Source organism: Limulus polyphemus, unplaced genomic scaffold (assembly GCF_000517525.1).
Source record: "Limulus polyphemus unplaced genomic scaffold, Limulus_polyphemus-2.1.2 Scaffold6613, whole genome shotgun sequence".
NCBI lineage: Eukaryota > Metazoa > Arthropoda > Merostomata > Xiphosura > Limulidae > Limulus > Limulus polyphemus.
In genome coordinates this window covers 5,665-25,602 of record NW_013672223.1, presented here as the reverse complement: position 1 = coordinate 25,602, position 19,938 = coordinate 5,665, and the positions used below count along the sequence as shown (strand labels likewise).

Below are 19,938 nucleotides of genomic sequence, written 5' to 3'. Positions count from 1 at the left end.
GCATGTTTGGTGTGACGGGGATTCGAACCCGCGACCCTCAGGCTGCGAGTCGAGCGCCCTAACCACCTGGCCATGCCATGCTCTGAACACTTACAGAAAACAGAAAAATACTGACTGCGTTTTCTGATCTGTTTTTCTAAAATTGAAAATAATAGTTGACTCTAATTCCCCCAGTGGCATGTTTGCGGACTTACAACGCTAGAAACCGGGTTTCGATACCCGTGGTGGGCAGAGCACAGATAGCCCATTGTGTAGCTTTGTGCTTAACTTCAAACAAACATAAAGTTGACTCTATATATTTGTTGTTGTTGATGTGCTTGAAGTTTGACGGTAGCCTTTAACGTTAGTTCTATTAACTAAAGTAAAAAAATATTATTAAATAATATATCGTAAGATATTGCACTGAAAAATACAAACTAACTTCGTTCAAATCCTGCTACTGTATTAGTTCGCTTTTTCAGCAGTTGAGGCGTTGCGAAGTTACAGCCAATCCCACTTTTCGTCGGTAAAAAGAGTAATCCAAGAATGGGAGGTGTTGTCTAGCTAGCTTCTCTTTAGTTTAACACTTCTATATCAGAGACGCCTAGGCTATCGCAGATAGACCTCGAGTAGCTTTGCGCGAAATTAAAAACGGACAAAAGAGTTAAAGACAATCTGCTTAAAGCCATTAGATACTGAAAAATTATAGGATTGTGATATAAAGTTATTAAAAGTGGAATATATATTGTGATGCGTGAAAGTAGTTCACTAATATTAAAATTTGAAGAAAAAAAAATTCGATAATTACAAAAATGCTCGCGATGTGGCGTTTGATATAACAAGAGAGAAAAAAAAACAACTAAACACTAAAAGTTATAATTAATTTGAAGACTGCTTTGGTTGCTCTGCCAACTGGTATTTGACAGTCAACTCCCCCCCCCCCTAAACAGGTATCCGGCCGGTACCTTTCTTCCTCTACAAATTAATCCCTGACTGTACGCAATGAAATTTTGCAAACATAGTATCGTTAAGCCTACTGTATGAATCTTACCCTAATAATATTAGTGGCGGATTCCTCCTTCTTGGTGCACTTCCAAAGAAAGGTACCTCGAAACTTAATAAAGAGAGTGAATTTTCAAGAGGTTTCATGACGTGAAGGCAGAATTTCCACCACCACCAAAAAATTATCGCATATATATATTATATGAATATCGTAAAGTGTGTTATTGGTGTAACAGTAAGATCTATTAATTTACATAAATTTCCTAAACATACATGAAATTACTGGCTGCTTCTAATATTTATTCCTGTTAGGTTTTTCTCTCTTAATTTCACCTTTAATAACTATGATCATCATTCATTTTCTTCAATTATCTGTAAACGTTTTTGACGATCAAAAATGCGTCTCATACCTTAATATCAGAATTACCGATGGAAGGAGTGTCTTTTCATGGATTTCTCTAACTTATTCATGTTTTAAACTGCCTCTGGGACCATGACTGTTAGTTAGAAAAGTCCCTAATAACATACGAATCACGTAATAAATGTAAATAAAACTATCGTCAAAAATTGGGATTAATCCAATTCATCGCCGTTCTGGTTCATTACGTACAGTCCTCTGGTGACTCAGCGGTAATGAGACTGAGAGTTTATAACGCCAAAAATTGGCACAGTCGGTTCTTGGTGTAACTAGCCCCCCCCCCCCCCCCACGAGGCACAGCGGTATGTCTGCGGATTCACAACGCTAGAATCCGGGTTTTGATGCCCGTGGTGGGCAGAGCACAGATAGCCCATTGTGTAGCTTTGTGCTTAATTACATATAAACAAACAATTGGTGTAACTTTTCGCTTGATAATGGTCCGTACGTATTTTACATTGAAAACGAACAGTTTCGTCCAATTTTGATATCACTGTAAACTGAGTGTTGTAACTATGAAAATCTACGACATGATACGATATGTGAGTCCCCGGGTAGTAAGCGGTATAAAAAAAAAGAAATCGTTAATTTGATGGTTTTAACAAATGTCCGTTTGTCTTGGATACTTTCCTCTTTTTTCATTCAGTTTCAAAAGTAAAGAATGTTATAAAATCTCAATTGGTGTAACATAAAATTACGATTCACGATACTGAAACAATGAACACTAGTTCGCCGAAATATATATATATATTTAAAAAAAACGAGGAACGTAATGCTCTTAAAGAATGAGGAAACGAAGGGAAATAATTGAGGTTTAGATTTAAATAGAAATAACATCATACGTTTTGTTCTGATTACAGTTTCCTTGTCAGAAAGTGTTTTTTTTTAATGTAATAAAAAAAAAAACCTACGCCTTTTTTCTACGTTCGAGTAATAAACAGTTAACTTCTAAGAATTAAAATTTAAGTGTGTGTTCTCAATATTAGGGCGCTCGACTCGCAATCAGCGGGTCGCGGGTTCGAATCCCCGTCACACTAAACATGGTCGCCCTTTCAACCGTGGGGGCTTTTAAACGTGACGGTCAATCCCACTATTCGTTGGTAAAAGAGTAGCCCAAGAGTTGGCGGTGGGTGGTGATGACTAGCTGCCTTCCCTCTAGTCTTACACTGCTAAACTAGGGACGGCAAGCGCAGATAGCCCTCGTGTAGCTTTGCGCGAAATTCAAAACAAACAAACAAACAAACAAGCGTTCTCAATATTATCGGGTCTAAACACGATATCATCCCGTGGCGGGTTAGAGAGTATCCAAGCGTTACCTTATTATCTTCGCCACTGAAAGTGACGGAGGTTATGTTTTCACCCCTGTGTGTGTGTGTTTGTCAGCAGGATTTCTCGAAAAGGGCTTAATGAATTTGGACGGAAGTTGGTATACATTTGTACTATGACCCAACTTAGAATTGATTAGTTTTTAGAGGGTCAACGTCGCGAAAACCCCAAAATCCCCATCTGTTAACATGGGGACCGATTTTTTCACACTATTTTTGTTCTATAACCCAGTCAAAAATGATCGGAGTTTGATGAAACTTGGTGAACATATGTATAATGTTATTCTTCATTGGCCTGTCAAAAAAAAAAAAAAAAAGTACCGTGTCCGTTCATAACGACGGACATACGAACACATTTTCGTACTTTTTTTGAGAGCCGAGTATGATCGTGCTGAGTGGCGGAGTTATGCAACCTTATAGTTATTATATTTATTTGTATTTACGTTAAGGCTACTAAGACTATCTGATGCCGTCCCTAATTTTGAACTACCGACAGAGGGAAGACAGCCAGTGAGCAGTACCCCACCATCCACCATTCATGCTAAGGGATTGACTGTCACTCTTATAACGCACTAAAAGCATAAAGATCTGTAACAAAGGGTTTAATTTACAAGTTTCTTAATAAATAAATTTCGGCTCATGCTGAAAGAATAGTAAGTTTTGTCTGGTGATTGTAAAAAGAACTATTTTTAAACAACATAACTATTAAACGGTAAAAGTAACACAATGTAATTATCTTACGTAGTAAAAGTAACACAATATAACTATCTTACACGGTAAAATTAACAAAATGTAACTATATTACACTGTAAAAGTTACACAATATATATATATATTATATGGTACAACTAAAAGTAACAGTAAATCTATGAGTTTATAGAGTTGTTCACTTCTTCTGAAAAATTAGTAACACCAAACGGTAACAGATGGTTAAGTATAGTGAGGCGTGCAACACCACAAAAAACAATTCAGTGTTTATAAATTCCAAGTGATATAACAGTTTCAACGTTCTTTCCCAGAGGCAGTTTGCTAATGAACCCTCATATAGGCCTATAGTAGTAACGACGAGACGCTCCTTTTTAGGAGGTTTAATTATCAACTGTTTGTTACCATTTTCTTGCACTTGTCATAAATGATATCATCGAAAAGAAGTAGAATGAAAAACAAAAACCAAGATTCACACATCTGTGACGTTAGAACTGTACAAGCGTTTGTCTTTTACGTTATTTACGCCCTCCGGTACTTTACTTACGCCCTCGAGCAACATCACTGCTATGTTGACCCTTCCACCACTCTTATGTCAACAGTGACGTCATGTATATTACACCAGTATAGTGCTTTAAAAGTTACATCTACAATCAATTTGCTTTCATAACAACGGTACAGTATTTATTAGCCAAAAAAAAAAAGAAAAGAAAAGAAAAGTAAAAAACAATGATAGGGTAACAGTTAATTACAGCTAACAAATTTCGTGTAAACAGACTCCAAAAATATTCATCGCCACTTAAGAGAATTTTTTGCTGGTTGCGTTATAATTCACTAAAATTTTACAGCCTCTCAACCAAATGGCTCAGTATCTATGTTTCCAAAGTTGTGGCTAGAATGATCCACTCACACAGCGTGAGAAAACTATTTATATTATTATTTTGGGTGCGAGTGTTTCCAATACAAGTATTTGTTTGTTTAATATGTAAAATCTTTCCATTTAGGCCTGACTTTTATTAGTAGCAGCTTTGTACCACTAGGCCTCGTTTTCGTACAAATAGTAAACACTAGACATCACGATGTTGACGTATTGTATACAAGTCTTCGTTTGTTTAATATGTAAATTATTTCGACTGTAGGCCTGATTTTTAGGGTACGCGGTTTTTTATTAGCAACTTTGTACCATTAGGCCTCGTTTTCGTACAATTAGTAAACACAAGTCATCACGATGTTGACGTATTGTATACAAGTCTTCGTTTGTTTAATATGTAAATTATTTCCACTGTAGGCCTGATTTTTAGGGTACGCGGTTTTTTTTAGCAACTTTGTACCATCAGGCCTCGTTTTCGTACAATTAATAAACACAAGTCATCACGATGTTGACGTATTGTATACAAATCAAGGATGAAAAATAAAGAAATTTGTAAAAAGAAAAGTTTATTTTTATTTGAAAAGTGATCGAGAATGAAAATAAGTTATGTTTAATAAAATCTTTTTAGACCTTTCATCAACTTATCGAGTCATAATTGTAAAAAAAAGCGACGATTCAAAATACTGCCATTAATTTAATTTCCACTTGTACCTTTTATTCGTGGTTATCGTCATCGTAAGTACTTTTATTTTATGAATTATAACATAATGGCGATTGTCACATATGAATTATAAGTACAATGCTGTTGAATGAAATACTGAGCCGTGAAACATGAGGGAATGTTCATTACAGGTTTTATGCACTTTTCATATATATATATATAGCAGAAACATCTGTGTGTCTGTCTGTTTATCCGTTATCTAACTACTCCTAGGTCAATCTCAACCAAACTTTATGGGAAGATTATTTGGAACAAGTTTCATTTTAATGGGGCGTTGAATACGAAAAGGGCATCCTTATATACCTAGGCTAAACCATTAGTGTTATTTTAGTAGCTCAAATAAACAAGCAAACTTCTGCTTAACAAACAGTTGGTTAAAAAGCTGTATATCTCAGAAAATGATGGAAGTTTACACTCATGTAGGTGGCTTGCCTTTAATTGTGTGAGAATTGGCTCAGTTGAAAATTTATGGGAACTTATAAGCCGCATAAAAATAGTTTGATTTATTTTTTTAACACCCAGACTTCGGGAGATTGGTTGGGCTATAAAAGAATTTCACAGTTTCTGGTTGTCATGATATAAAAGACTGTTTATTGTAGATATTATTTATTTATTTATTTGTGAGTGAATCTTTCAGGATTTTTTTTTTCATAACAAGAGAATTAAAAGCAATTATTTTAAAGTAAACGTTATGACAAGTTTAGTTACGCAACTCGGTAAGAATCGTACGTTGTGTTTATAATTCATTGATGTTGAGGCTATCGAACGTCGCGTGAAAATATTGATGTCAAGGATATACAGATTTTTAGAAAGCCAGCAGATGATTAAGTGATAAATATATAAATAGTGTGAGACGAGCAGGAACAGCAGACAATAAAGTAAAGTCACGGGAAGTAGAAGTTTGACCAAAGAAAAGTTAAACGTAAAGTTTACTGCCGTAGGAGTGAAAGGCCTAGCGGTTAATATAGGCCAAAAAATTAATATGTTAGAATAAAACTAAAAGTTTTAAAAGAGGTAAGAAGTGTAGTTTATTTCGTTAAAGCGAGTTCTAAAGTAATTGAACCAACCAGAGTGGACTTTGACAAAAGGAGCAGACGATATCTAAAGTACAAGAACTGGATGATTACTGGAAGAGCAGTATACGACTGTGGTAACTCACGCTATAATTGTAAGTGAATTATACACGGAATACTAGTGTGAAAGAAACACAGAAAGACAGTTCGGCTTTTCAACCGAAATTCTAAAGCAATTGAATAGGCTTAAGTGGACTTTTGACAACAAGAAGAGAATTATATATAGTGTTTATGATATGCCTACGATCTTTATAGTTTAAAGACTTTGTTTTCATACGTTTAACTAGTTCGAATATGTATATATATATATATATTATTTTGAAAACAAGTGGAGTGCGTGCTGTTCGTTTATTTTTGAATTTATCGACAACAAGTCACAGACACCTACTGCAGAAGAATCCTTAGCCCAACACCCATATTATTCAACCTACTTACTAAATACTACTATTATATATAATATTAAGAAGAATAAGCCTCGTTACTTTGACATTGGTATTCAAGTTAAAGCTCCAAAAAAGTATTCCGATAAAAGGCTTGATCTGTTAACATCAAGAGACCACACTTTACTGCCAAAATAATTCCCCTCTCAATAGTATTCAGAAACAAATATGCGTAGTTTAGTGGATTGGGTGGACTGTGTTCCTCTTGCACCAAATAGTAGAAGTATTAATGTTCAAGTAGGCACCGCAATTAGTCACTTTGTGTTGACTTTCTTCGGTCATTTCTATCGACATAACTAGTGACACTGTGGAGAAAACGGTTATATAGAGCTGAGGAACGAAATATTATGTTGCGCAACATGTGTGGCCACTATCATGCTTTATGTAAGAATTTTGATGGGAATAAGGGTTTTACTGCCTCATAGCTTAGAAATTAGGCAATTCAGGTTCCAGTATCGCAGCGAGCTCAAATTATAATTCAGAATTAAATGAAGAGAGTACTAGAAAACCTTGTTTGGGGATCAACACACCAAATATATCTCCCTGATGAGCAGATTAGGTATTAATGGCCAATATGTTTCACACAGTACTGAGCACCACGTTTTTGACGCACATAGCTCATCCACGTGCAAACTCACCTGTATCTTCAAAGTTTGAAATGTCAATTATGCTAACCAAATCAACCCTCCTACTTGATGTGACACCTAGGGAGAAGGGAGCATTGCATTATCGTGTTAATTTTTTTTTTTATTATTATTTCGCGCAAAGCTACCCGAGGGCTATTTGCGCTAGCCGCTCCTAATTTAGAAGTGATAGACTAGAGTGAAGGCAGCTAGTCAACATCACCCACCTCCATCTTTTGGGCTACTGATTTACCAACAAAAAGTGGAATTGGCCGTCATATTATAAGCCCACCACTGCTGAAGGGACGAGCATGTTTGATGACGGGATTCGAACCCGCGATCTGCAAGTTGGAAGCGAGCGCACTAACCACCAGGCCATGCCAGGCCCTTGTATTTAGTAACAGTTCAGATATCGTCAACGTATAGAAAACTTATTACTTCATAGGCTATGAGACCAGTTTCTGCAAAAAGTGAGTACTTGTACTTCTCTAAGGAGAATTTTATCACTTGTTCTTAAATATTATAATTAAGAAATATTCATAACTTCCTCGTTCCTAATGATCTCACTCGTAAAGCATGAATACTCGTGGCATGAATACTGAGAACATTATTGAAATACAAAATATATTACAAATAAAATACGTAAGACTTGTACATTTTTTTTTTTACATAGTTGAAAAGATAGGTGGCGTTTCGGGCCTCTTGTTTTCTCCATTTCATTTTTAATCATGGTTTGTTTGTTTGTTGGCAAGCGCAAAGCTACACCATGAGCTATCTATATTGTACCCACTACGGGTATCGAAACGTGATTTTTAGCGTTCAAAACCTTCAAAATGAACGCCGAGCCACTAAGGGGCTTCAGTCGTGGAAATAAGCAGCATGTACTTAGGATTATATTAAATTTAGTTGGCCTATTTTACCGTCCATAACTCAAAAAGTGATCAATCACCAGAGTGCTATAATATTTGTAGCATAATGTAACAAGCTGATATGACAGGCGATTCAAGTGTCAAAAAAAATATTTCGTCAGGATTCGCTATAGTACAACTTGCTTATCGAGGGCTGTATAAAAACATGTCAAGACATGTTTTGTCATTACAAATTCTATTACAACTGGTACTGTAAAGCATTAGTACAGACATGGTGATAACGATGGTGTAACAGTAAGACGTGAAAGCTAAGAAAACCATGCAGTAGTGAGACTTAACGTTAGCCTATAAACAGATTTGGATAAAAAGTATCGGTTGTTGATGTAACTTAAACAATGTTATTATTCCTACACTCAGAGAACAATGTTGTTATTCCTACACTCAGAGAACAATGTCGTTATTCCTACACTCAGAGAAAAAGAGTTCTGAAGGAATCAGTCTTCATACAAAGTTGGGATCCAACCCTCATTACACAGACACAGCTGGGTTATGCTATCAGGGATCTACATGACCAGTATAGTCTCTAGATCTCACGTTTGTTGATTTTTCTGTCTATGGGGCTACGTTAAACATGCAGATCTGTCAAACCCCCCTGATGGAGAATAACTTTGCTTTATTCCAGGTAAATATGATTTGTGATCTGGGGGTGGGTGGGGGGATTCAATGCTAGGCCGTCCCATTAGCAGAGAGACTTATTGTAGGATCCCTCGGAAAGGCTAAGAGGAGCTAGAAAGGGGCTCATACGTACCCTCCCCCCCTCCCCCATCCCATCGCTTATCCGCCCAAATAAAGTAATCAAAAACTAACATAGTCCTAACGTAGTAGAGATTTTTGCTTGTTTTTCACAGGAACAAGTCTTTGGTTTATCGTGAAGCGCCCTCTACATTGACAGACCTGATACTAAGTTGATACTGTTGGAATTCGCATATTATAATTCAGTCGCAATCTACGGGTCGCGAGTTCGAATCCCGTCACACCGAACATGTTCGCCTTTTCAGCCGTGGGGGCGATATAATGTGACGGTCATTCCCACTATTCGTTAGTAAAAGAATAACCCAAGAGTTGGCGGTGGATGGTGTTGACTAGCTGCCTTCCCTCTAGTCTATCACCACGAAATTAGGGACGGCTAGCGTAGATCGCCTTTCTTGTAGGGCCCGGCATGGCCAGGTGGTTAGGGTGCTCGACTCGCAATCTGAGTGTCGCGGGTTCGAATCCCCGTCTTATCAAACATGCTCGCTCTTTCAGCCGTTATAATGTGACGGCTAGTCCTATTATTTGTTGGTAAAAGAGTATCCCAAGAGTTGGCTAGCTGCCTTCCCTCTAGTCTTACACCACTAAATTAGGGACGGCTAGCACAGATCATCTCTCCTGTAGCTTTGCGTGAAATTCCAACCAAGTTATCATTCATCTGGATGAATCGTTCTCTTACTAACGAAGATAATAATGTACGTAAATACTGGCCACATTGAAGAATACTAACATGGATGCTGCGGGAAGTTCGCGATGAGCGACCTCTAGTGATGATACTTTTTGGCATTGCAGTCATGTTATCTATCGTCTCATAAGTTCCTCTGTCAAATATAACTCGCTGTTGACTAGTTTAGAAAAATTATAATGTACGTAAATACTGGCCACATTGAAGAATACTAACATGAATGCTGCTGGAAGTTCACGATGAGCGACCTCTAGTGATGATACTTTTTGGCATTGCAGTCATGTTATCTATCGTCTCATTAGTTCCTCTGTCAAATATAACTCGCTGTTGACTAGTTTAGAAAAATAATAGATGTACGAATAACTGACTTTATGACGTCACTTAGCTAACGAGCCGTGCTTTATCAGGTTACAGGATTTACAGGAAAACTTTTTTTTAGTTACTGAGAAGGTCCGTATTAGCATGAAATATGTAAACCAGTAAATAATTAATTATTTGTTTTTGTTTTGAAGCGCCAAGCTACGCCATGTGTTACCCGTGTTCTGCCTAACACAGGTATCGAAACCTGATTTTGAGCGTTGTAAGTTCTTAGACTTATCCTGAAGGTTATAGTCACGGTAAAAACAATGAAAAATGGTAATCGCAGCAAGGAAAGCCTTAAACCTGGTATTTTGTGGGTTTACTTATTGTTAAGCACACATTTCCATAAAGGCCTATCCGTTCTGTGTTTACCGTAGGTATTGAGCCCCGAGTTTAAACGTTATGACATCTCAAGCTTACCGCTGAGTCACCAGGGAACCTGTTCAGTGGTATCAACAACAATGACGTGTATCAGGCATTATACATCACGAGGTCAACCTACACTGCTGAACCACCAGGGGGCGTGTTCCGTGGTATCAACATCAGTGTCGTGTATCAGGCATTATACATCACAGGGTCAGCGTATAAAGATTTGTGGGGGTGTATTCTTACCCCCAAAGGATTTTCTTGATAATTTTATAGAAAAAATTCTTTAGTGTGAAAATTATAACCCAGAGAAAGTTAAGATACTATTTTATCAGGAAGATACACTGTGACTCTTTCCCATTTTATCAGGAAGATGTACTGTGACTCTTTCCCATTTTATCAGGAAGATACACTGTGACTCTTTCCTATTTTATCAGGAAGATACGCTGTGACTCTTTCCAGTTTTATCAGGAAGATGCACTGGGACTCTTTCCAATTTTATCAGGAAGATACGCTGTGACTCTTTCCAATTTTATCAGGAAGATGCACTGGGACTCTTTCCTATTTTATCAGGAAGATGCACTGGGACTCTTTCCAATTTTATCAGGAAGATACGCTGTGACTCTTTCCAATTTTATCAAGAAGATACACTGTGACTCATTCCTATTTTATCAGGAAGATACGCTGTGACTCTTTCCAATTTTATCAGGAAGATACACTGTGACTCTTTCCAATTTTATCAGGAAGATGCACTGGGACTCTTTCCAATTTTATCAGGAAGATGCGCTGCGACTCTTTCCCGTTTTATCAGGAAGATACACTGTGACTCATTCCTATTTTATCAGGAAGATACGCTGTGACTCTTTCCAATTTTATCAGGAAGATACACTGTGACTTTTTCCAATTTTATCAGGAAGATGCGCTGCGACTCTTCCCTATCTTATCAGGAAGATACGCTGTGACTCCCCCCCTAACAGTAAATTTTAGTTTTTTTATATGTTTGATGAATTTTGCACAAAGCTACTCGAGGGCTATCTGTGCTAGCCATTCCTAACTTAGAAGGGATGGAGTAAAAGAAAGGCAAAAATCACCCATTGCCATGGGATTGATCGTCATATTATAACGTCCCCACGACTTAAAGGGCGAAAGTGATCGGTGGCGAGATTCGAACCCGCAATTCGCAGATTGCGAGTCGAACGCCCTAATCACCAGGTCACACAAGACACTGAGATATTGTCTGGTACAGGTTAAAACGCCGAATCTTTGCTATAAAAATATTTTCAAATTCAATCATCTTTTTCATTGTTCTTTCTATTTATTATCAGCTCGTGTAGAATATTTTTTGAAACTTTGTAACGATAAATATAAAAATTCACCACGAGAGGGAGATACGTAGTTTAGAATTATGATGCAACGTTTCAAAGCAGTTTCTGTAGTTCACGTGTAGTTATGAATACAGATAATTTTTAAAAATAGTAATATAATGTGGTTGTTGTTAAGAGATTTTGCAAAAATTAATATAGGATACTCAATGGGTTATCTTTGCTGTGCCACCTGGTTTTTAGCGTTATAAGCCTTCAGACTTGCCGATGAACCACTAGATGGGGACTCTAGTAAGAAGGAATTTTGTTAATATTTACATTTCCTGTGTTGTTATTTTTGCGCAGTAGAAATTTTCCAGGAGTTAAACGCAGAAAAAAAAGCACTCATGCTTGAAAGAAGAAAAAAATTAGAAAATTTCCATCAAATTTGTGCGTGTGTACTGTTAAGCATAATGGGCTATATTCGCTGCGCCCATCGGAGAGAAGGAACCTCAAAGTTTAACCTCACCGCTGAGCCATCGGGTAGCATGCCATCAGAATTAACCTAGTAACACAATACGTTACCAGGGTGTAACGAGGATGGTTACAACCAGGTAAAATGTAGAAAACGAGGAAAAACAGAAGTTTATATACACTAATTTACTAAATAGATGCCCCCAGTGGCACAACGGTATGTCTGCGGACTTACAACGCTAGAAACCGGGTTTCGATACCCGTGGTGGGCAGAGCACAGATAGCCCTTGTGTAGCTTTGTGCATAATGAAAAACAAACAAACAAACAAACTAAATAGATACGTATGCCACCTGGTGACAAAACGACGTACTAAAACTAATTCTAAGATCGTTAGACTTAGTTATAAAAAAGTTTTCGTAATATTTAAATTTTTATAACGTTTTCATTTCGTGTATACACTAAAAGTTTTTCTAAGTCTGCTTAGAAATAAATTAAAATCATACACAAGAAAAAAGGTCAAGTATCTATGAGTTACTATAAATACTTTGTTCAATACAAATATGTCTGTTGTATCCCAGTCGGCATGATGAACCCTAGTATTGGACGAAAGACCTCGTCAGCAGTAGATATAGCGTGCTTGACGTATTTCTAGATTTTTCTTCTTTAGTTCCACTTTTTAAGTTCTTAAAGTTAGTAATGTAGTGGCCCCCCAGTGGCACAGCGGTATGTCTGCGGACTTACAACGCTAAAATCCGGGTTTCGATACCCATGGTGGGCAGAGTACAGATTGCACATTGTTCAGTTGTGTGCTTAATTACAAACAAACTAATGTAGTCTTCTTCCGTTGACGCGGTGGTCGTTTGACTCTCTCTGGTGGCAAAAGGACTAGCTTACTATTCCCCTGTTCTCCTGAGTTTAATTCAAGCAAAAGGAACAACAGTAAAAACAAACAATTCGGTGTCGAAATAAATAAATAAATAATGTGATGTTAATAAAAATTCACAAATCAAATTCTAATTTCTAATCAGGATTTTGAAAACGGGGAGGCGCAATGATTCTTCGGGACTTCTCCGGTAGGGGTTAAATGAGTTATTTATTTAGATTTGCTGTAATGTTTACTAGACTTTGTTATTATTATTTTTAAATTTAATATGAAATTTCACTACATTCTTCCCTCCTCAAAGATCCAATTTTTGCCCTTATTTTGATTTTATTTTCAAAACTAGGGGGCGCGCCAGGCCTGTATCCGTCCTTGGTAATGACTTAAATATAATTGATAAAAATTACAGTTCATTAACTAGTTCGCGCTGAAACAGTTTTTGTTGAATTTATTAAGTAGCATCTCGACCACTATTACTTCTGTTGTAGTCTGGTCGGTCTGACGAATCCTAGTATTGGTCGAAAGGCCTCGTTGGCACTGGATGTAGTAGATACGTTGTGGTTCATGTATTATCACAGTATTTATTACTTTTTTTTTCTGAACCCATTCTTCCTTAATTTTTCGTTAATAAATAGACTAATAGAAAATGTAACAAAATTAAAAAAATAATAATAAACATATTTTTTCCTAAAGAAAACCACGCTTAAAAATTGTGAAATCGTGAGAAAGGTGACCTTTATTCAGGGTCGGCGTGTTTGATCGTTCAGTTTACATCCTTTGCCCCTCACTTTGTGGCAGATTCCTACGCCCCCGGTGGCTTAGCGGTAAATCAGTTTGTTTATAACGTTAAAAATCAGGTTTCGATGCCCGTGGTGGGAAGAGCACAGATAACCTCTAGTGTAGCTTTGTGACTTAATAGTTTCGGTGTGATCTATATTAAAGTAGCAGTGGAATGGAATGTAACACAACAGTATTGTGAAGTTTTTTAAATAGTGTAATGCCACCAAAAATTCATCACTTTTGGGAAGAGTATGTAACAGTCTTTTCCGATGCAAAACATTCATACACTCAAATCATAAAGATGTGTTCGGATCGGGAATTTAGAATTTCCCTTGTACTTAATGGCATTGGAAAACAAAAGAATATGAACCATTTTGAGGCATCAAAACCATCCATAAAAGGACTTGCAAAAAGTCATACCCCAAGCTATTAAAAGCAAAGTGTGGCATCTTGTAACAGGTAAGAACCCAAAGCCATCCACGTGCCCCAAGCAACAGTAGGAAACATAATCAAGAAGGACTTCTGTCTGGAAACGACGCCAACAGGATATGGGTTCACCAAAATACAACTTCAAAACTGTAAATCATGCCTCTCATTCAACTATCTCATACCTCAATCAGGTGGAGTATTAAACGGGTATTCATGCTATTCCACACTAAAACATACCGATCAAGTTGTGGCTATCACGTTTTGCGTAATCAAACTATTGAAACGGGCGTTGAAAACTATCATTTTTGTAAACTAGATGGATTATATAAAGCATGCAGCGTGGATTGGCGTACTTGGAACATGACAGTCTCACAACGGAATATTTTGTAGTAGAGATTACACTGCAGGACTATTGTCAAGGTGCTTGAGCTTACGAGATAAGTCTTGTTTGTTGGAAGTTAAGCACAAAGCTACAGAATGGGCTATCTGTGCTCTGCCCATCACGGATATCGAAACCAAATTTATAGCGTTGTATTTCTGCGGACATACTGTTGTGCCACTGGGGGCCGAGATGACTCTCCATAATCGTTATAATATGGCGTACTCAGTCTTATATCAAACAAATAACTAATTTCTACGCGAATCGCAGAAATAATTAAGAAGGCAGATTAGATTGTAAAGATAAAAAACTATCCGAAAAAAACTCGAATAAAACGACCCGTAAAAAATAATAATACAGCATGTAAAGTCCAAATTTAGATAATAGCTAAGAAGAATTATGAATAAAATTATTGTTTGTGAACTAGACGCTCCTTTAGGGGTCGTCCCTATATTTATTTGTTTGTCTTGAGATTATTTGAAGCGTTTAAATTAAACAAACAAATTGAGTTTTGTTTAGGCTTAGTATCAATTAAACAGGATTTCCAAGACAACTTTCTGGTTGTTTTTTATACAAAACTGATCCGCCCGTATGAAAAAGAAAAAAAAGAAAGAAAGAAGAGAAATAAGTGTATTTAAGAAGTGATTCGTGTTGTTGAGACAGTTCGTTGTCATTTATTTACAACTGTAAGCGATTCTTTAAAGTTACTACATCCGCAAGTAGTTCTTCATTTATTAGCGGAGTAAAAATATCGTCGTTTTTATGCTGCGTTAGCACAAGGCACTTGTATCATTGTTCTATAAAATATAGTTACAGGTTTGATTCCCTGCAGCGGACAACTCGCAGACTTACGCTAAAACAAATAAATACTAAATTAATCTCCACCTAGCTAGTCATGGCAGCTTTTGTACTTTAAATTATGGTTAAAACAAGATAGTTCTTAGTTTGACAATGATCCACCAGGTGCACACAATAAGAATCGTTTTTAAGCCTAACGAAATGCTTCATCAGGCAGAAAAGTTGTGAAAATGAACGTACTGACCGATGTCAGAGCATGGGCATTTATTCAGCCATTAGTACTGCCCATTTCGCACTGACCGGTGCTAAAGTATGGATATATATATTTTCTGTTGTATGCACGCGATATTTTTGCCGTTTCGTACTAAATATCGACTGCGGGTCGCGGGTTCGAATCCCGTCACACCGAACATATTCTCCCTTTCAGCTGTAGGGGCGTTGTAATGTAACTATCAATCTCATTATTCTTTGGTAAAAGTGTAGTACAAGAGTTGGCGGTGGGTAGTGTTGACTAGCTACCTTCCCTCTACACTGCTAAATAAGGAACGGCTAGCGCAGATAGCCCTCGTGTAGCTTTACCTGAAATTCACAACATACAAACCAGTTACACGATATTTGTTATCATTACACAATACAAGGATTATTTTATTACACTTGAGTTACTGTTTAACTTTACAAGCCAAGTCTTGCACCTGAAGGTCTCGGACTCGTTTTCCAGCAAGATTAGGAGGTTCGTTGCACGTGACAGGCCAGGCCATTCCACTAGCATCAATTACTTTTTCTCTCCAATCAGGTAATATCCAAGCCAGGCGACAGTCACAGGTCAGGGGTAAACCTAAAAAAAAAGACATTATTTTTCATTTATTCGTATATTTTTGTGACATAAGTTTATAAAATAAAATTATTGAACTTGTTAATAATGGCGGTTTGACTTTCTTCATTACAGTATTTTACTCAGAATAAATACCTAAAAAAAATATTCGGTATTTTAAAATAACTTACAAAAAGCTACACGCAGTTTAGAAGAGCGATTTTTATATGCTAACAATAATCTTTTGCCTCAAGAAGTTTCAAATAGTGAGATTTTTAAAGGATTTGGAACTAAATCACACGATGTTCAGCTGATGGAAGCACTGAATGTTGTTCAAGGAACTCGCCAAAGCAAAAGGCTGTGGTTACGAAAGGGAACCCTCTGACCCATAAAGCCATTGTAATATTGCTGAGAACAGTTTCGGGTAACTTTTAATAATATAATAAAATAAAGTTTTAAAATTTACAAAAGCCGACAAGTTTCCAGCTACAACTCGAAATCAATGGATGTTTTCATGAAGAAGAAAAATATATTTTCTCTGCAAATGGAATTACAGCAGTCTTATTCAGGCACACAGATATCACATTCCTCTATTCAGCGTTGAAGCTTACAAATTTTAATTAAAAAAACAACAACACATATATCACCAAAAAATCACAGCGACCTCTATAAAAGTGCGAATATTTTCGGAATTAATAAATAAGTTTCAGTACTCTGTGATATCTTATTTAATTCTTATGCACATAACATTCAAATCAAGCTTTTTAATTTTCGCATAAATATCTTTTAATTCATTCACCTACCAATTACAATAAGTCTATCAAGTGACGTGAGATTGGAGAAAATACATCTACCAATTACAATAAGTCTATCAAGTGACGTGAGATTGGAGAAAATACACCTACCAATTACAATAAGTCTATCAAGTGACGTGAAGATTGGAAAAAATACACCTACCAATTACAATAAGTCTATCAAGTGACGTGAAGATTGGAGAAAATACACCTACCAATCACAATAAGTCTATCAAGTGACGTGAGGATTGTAGAAAATACACCTACCAATCACAATAAGTCTATCAAGCGACGTAAAGATCGGTTTGAAGGTTTCTTCGATTAACACGGATATTTGATTGATGGAAATATCCAGCATCTTGAGCTTAAACATGTCTGTAAACAGATCTCCTGGAAGATAACTTAATCGGTTTCGGCTGAGAGAAGAAAAAAAAGAAGAAAAAACAGACAACGTGTATTAAAAGAACAATTAAATTTTTTTTTAAACTAAAGCATCAACTATTATTATCTTATACTAATAATAAATGAATAAAATATTCACAAAAATTAAGCAAAATATGATACTAATGCTTATTAATCTCAAAGTTTCGAACGGATCAGAAGGTCGTTAAACCTAAATTGATTAAACATTTGATAAGTAAAATTCTCCAGAAAAAAAGGCCTCACTATATGTTGTTGATGCCAAAAGAAGTATTTAGTTTCATTCAAAATTCAACTTTCAAAGTGAAATAAAACATTAGAATACGAATAACTTACGTCGTACATGTTAGAAATGATGTAAAACATGAATGGTATACTTACTTCAAATCAATATTCTCCAGTTCTGGCGCTGGTCTTGGAAAGTTGGAACGTTTAATTTCTGTTAAGGAATTTCTTTCAAAGTTTACGTTTACCAAAGACGAAAACTGGCCCAAAGGTATTTCACCCACACTCTTCAGACCAGCAACTGACACAACTAGTGAGTTCATGTTAGAGCCTGAAAACGCTGTGTAAAACCCGGGACTTAACTCTGAAAATTCGGATATGTTGGAAAAGAAAGTCGTGGATACTTCTGGTCCAAAGTCCACGGCTGAAAAAGCTGACCAGTCAAAACTACTTCCTAAATCAGTCCATTGCATATAAACAGAAAACTCGTTCTTAACTGATAATCCGTCGAAAGCTGATAAACCTGAAGATGTTTCACCTAAGTATTCAAGTTTCGTGTGTATTAAACTCAAACTGAATCTTTCCACAGAACCAAATCCACCAAAGAAACGGTGTGGCAAAGAAAATATTTCTCCAGAAACTATACTAAAGTGGATTGTTGGACAAGACCGAAACTGTTCATACACGAGAAACGACGTATTATTATCGAGACCTTTGCATGAATAGAAACAAGTATCAATGTTTTCACTACAAGAACAAGGGTAAATATTTTCTAGAGGAGGACACTTCGCCTCGACTGATACCCCCAGCAACAACGACGTCACAATGGTCATTAAAAGTGACCAGTCCTTTGGTTTCCCTGACATTCCTGTAAGATAAAAGTATTTAAATAACGAATGGTTTTTATACAGTATCTTAATAATGCTTCACATGTCTTATATCATATACTCATAGACAATTGTAAACACAGAAATACTTGTACAACAAATTACAGCAATAAAAACGGAAATGACGTTATAACGTTAATAAAAAACACTTCACCTGAAAATATAAACTAATCCAATAGAAATTAAAACGTTTCTAGTGCCATAAAAAAACCCACAACCGAACGTTTTTCTTTCTGTTACTCGTTTTCGTGCTCTTCGTTTTATGAAGCTTTTGGTTTTAAAAAGATTCAGGTAACTACTGATAACGGAACACGTGTTAATTCTCAGCGTTATCTGTGTACCTTTAAACAGATGGTTTTCAATATATGATATTTGTTACTATGGTAATCGAAGCTGCTGAACAGAAGGAGTTATCATCTGATTCACAGTTTTCGCAGAAGTGTTAAGACCGGAAGTGTACTGGCCCAGGCGCAACCACTAGTAACATTTTTGAGGGATGTCCCCTATATATACTTTGAATGCGGATCCAAAAATGAGATTTAGTTCTGTTAATTACAGTTGTTTTAAGCACAGATAGCCCATCGTGTAGGTTTGGGCTTAACAAGAAACAAACTTTACGTGGTGTTGTTAAGCCCAAATTTACACGATGGGCTATCTGTGCTGTGCCCACCACGGTTATCGAATCCTCGTTTTGAGCGTTATAAGCCTACAGACCCTCTACTGAGATACTGGGGAGGGAGGGGCTTTGTTCTCTATTTACAAATAAAAATATGTCACACATCAACACAGACTAGTAATGGCTTTTACTTTATCTTTGTTGTTTTAGTGTTTTTTTTTTCTTTATTAGGTGGTATGATGAAGAAATGGTCTAGTAAATTTTATAGCTCCATTTTTTAAAGATTCGGAAGGAAATTAAAATTTCGTATTACGAGTAAATTAGGATGATCAAGTTCACATCTAAGCTATATGGCTCTAAAATTCGGGGTTCAATCCATGCGGTGTGTAGAAAGCCTATATTATTAGCTTTGTGCTTACAAGTTATAAGCATAACGCAGTGATATTTTTTTTTGGGGGGGGGGATCTATTGAAAGATAACTGAACTTCCAAGTATTTTTTCTTCATTTTTTTCTCCATCTATTGAGAGATAACTTCAGATAAAGGAGCAGTAATGGGAGCGTATAAAAACTCATTGTCCAGAACATGGAAAGAACTAGGAGTAAGGTCGACAAGAGAGGTAATGGTCGAGTTCACGACTGGTAGTAGTGTCACTGTAATCAAGAATATGATGTTCCGATTCCTGAAAATTCTGGTCATGGAAAGCAGCAAAATGATTGGCCTTGTCCAAAAATGTAAAAGGTGCAATACCACTGAGAAGAATAGGATAGGAAGGAGAGCAGTGCTGACCTGTAAGGAGCTTAAAATGATTCCAGAATTGTGATGAAGAAGATGAATGACTGAGATCGGTACAAGCCAGACACCACCGACTATATCAAACTGCCCAAACAAAGTTACGGG

General features: G+C 36.6%; 1 protein-coding gene across 1 annotated transcript; it reads right to left on the bottom strand.

The window, feature by feature from the left end:
* Positions 1-15,900: 15,900 nt before the first annotated feature.
* Positions 15,901-18,871, bottom strand: LOC106473905 (leucine-rich repeat and immunoglobulin-like domain-containing nogo receptor-interacting protein 3). The gene is made up of 4 exons (XM_013934593.2): positions 18,578-18,871; positions 17,693-18,404; positions 17,159-17,307; positions 15,901-16,121 (listed from the first exon to the last, which is right to left on the bottom strand). Exons 2-4 carry the CDS (start codon positions 18,400-18,402, stop codon positions 15,946-15,948), a joined length of 1,035 nt encoding a protein of 344 aa, XP_013790047.1. The 5' UTR covers positions 18,403-18,404; positions 18,578-18,871; the 3' UTR covers positions 15,901-15,945.
* Between the last annotated feature and the right edge of the window lie 1,067 nt (positions 18,872-19,938).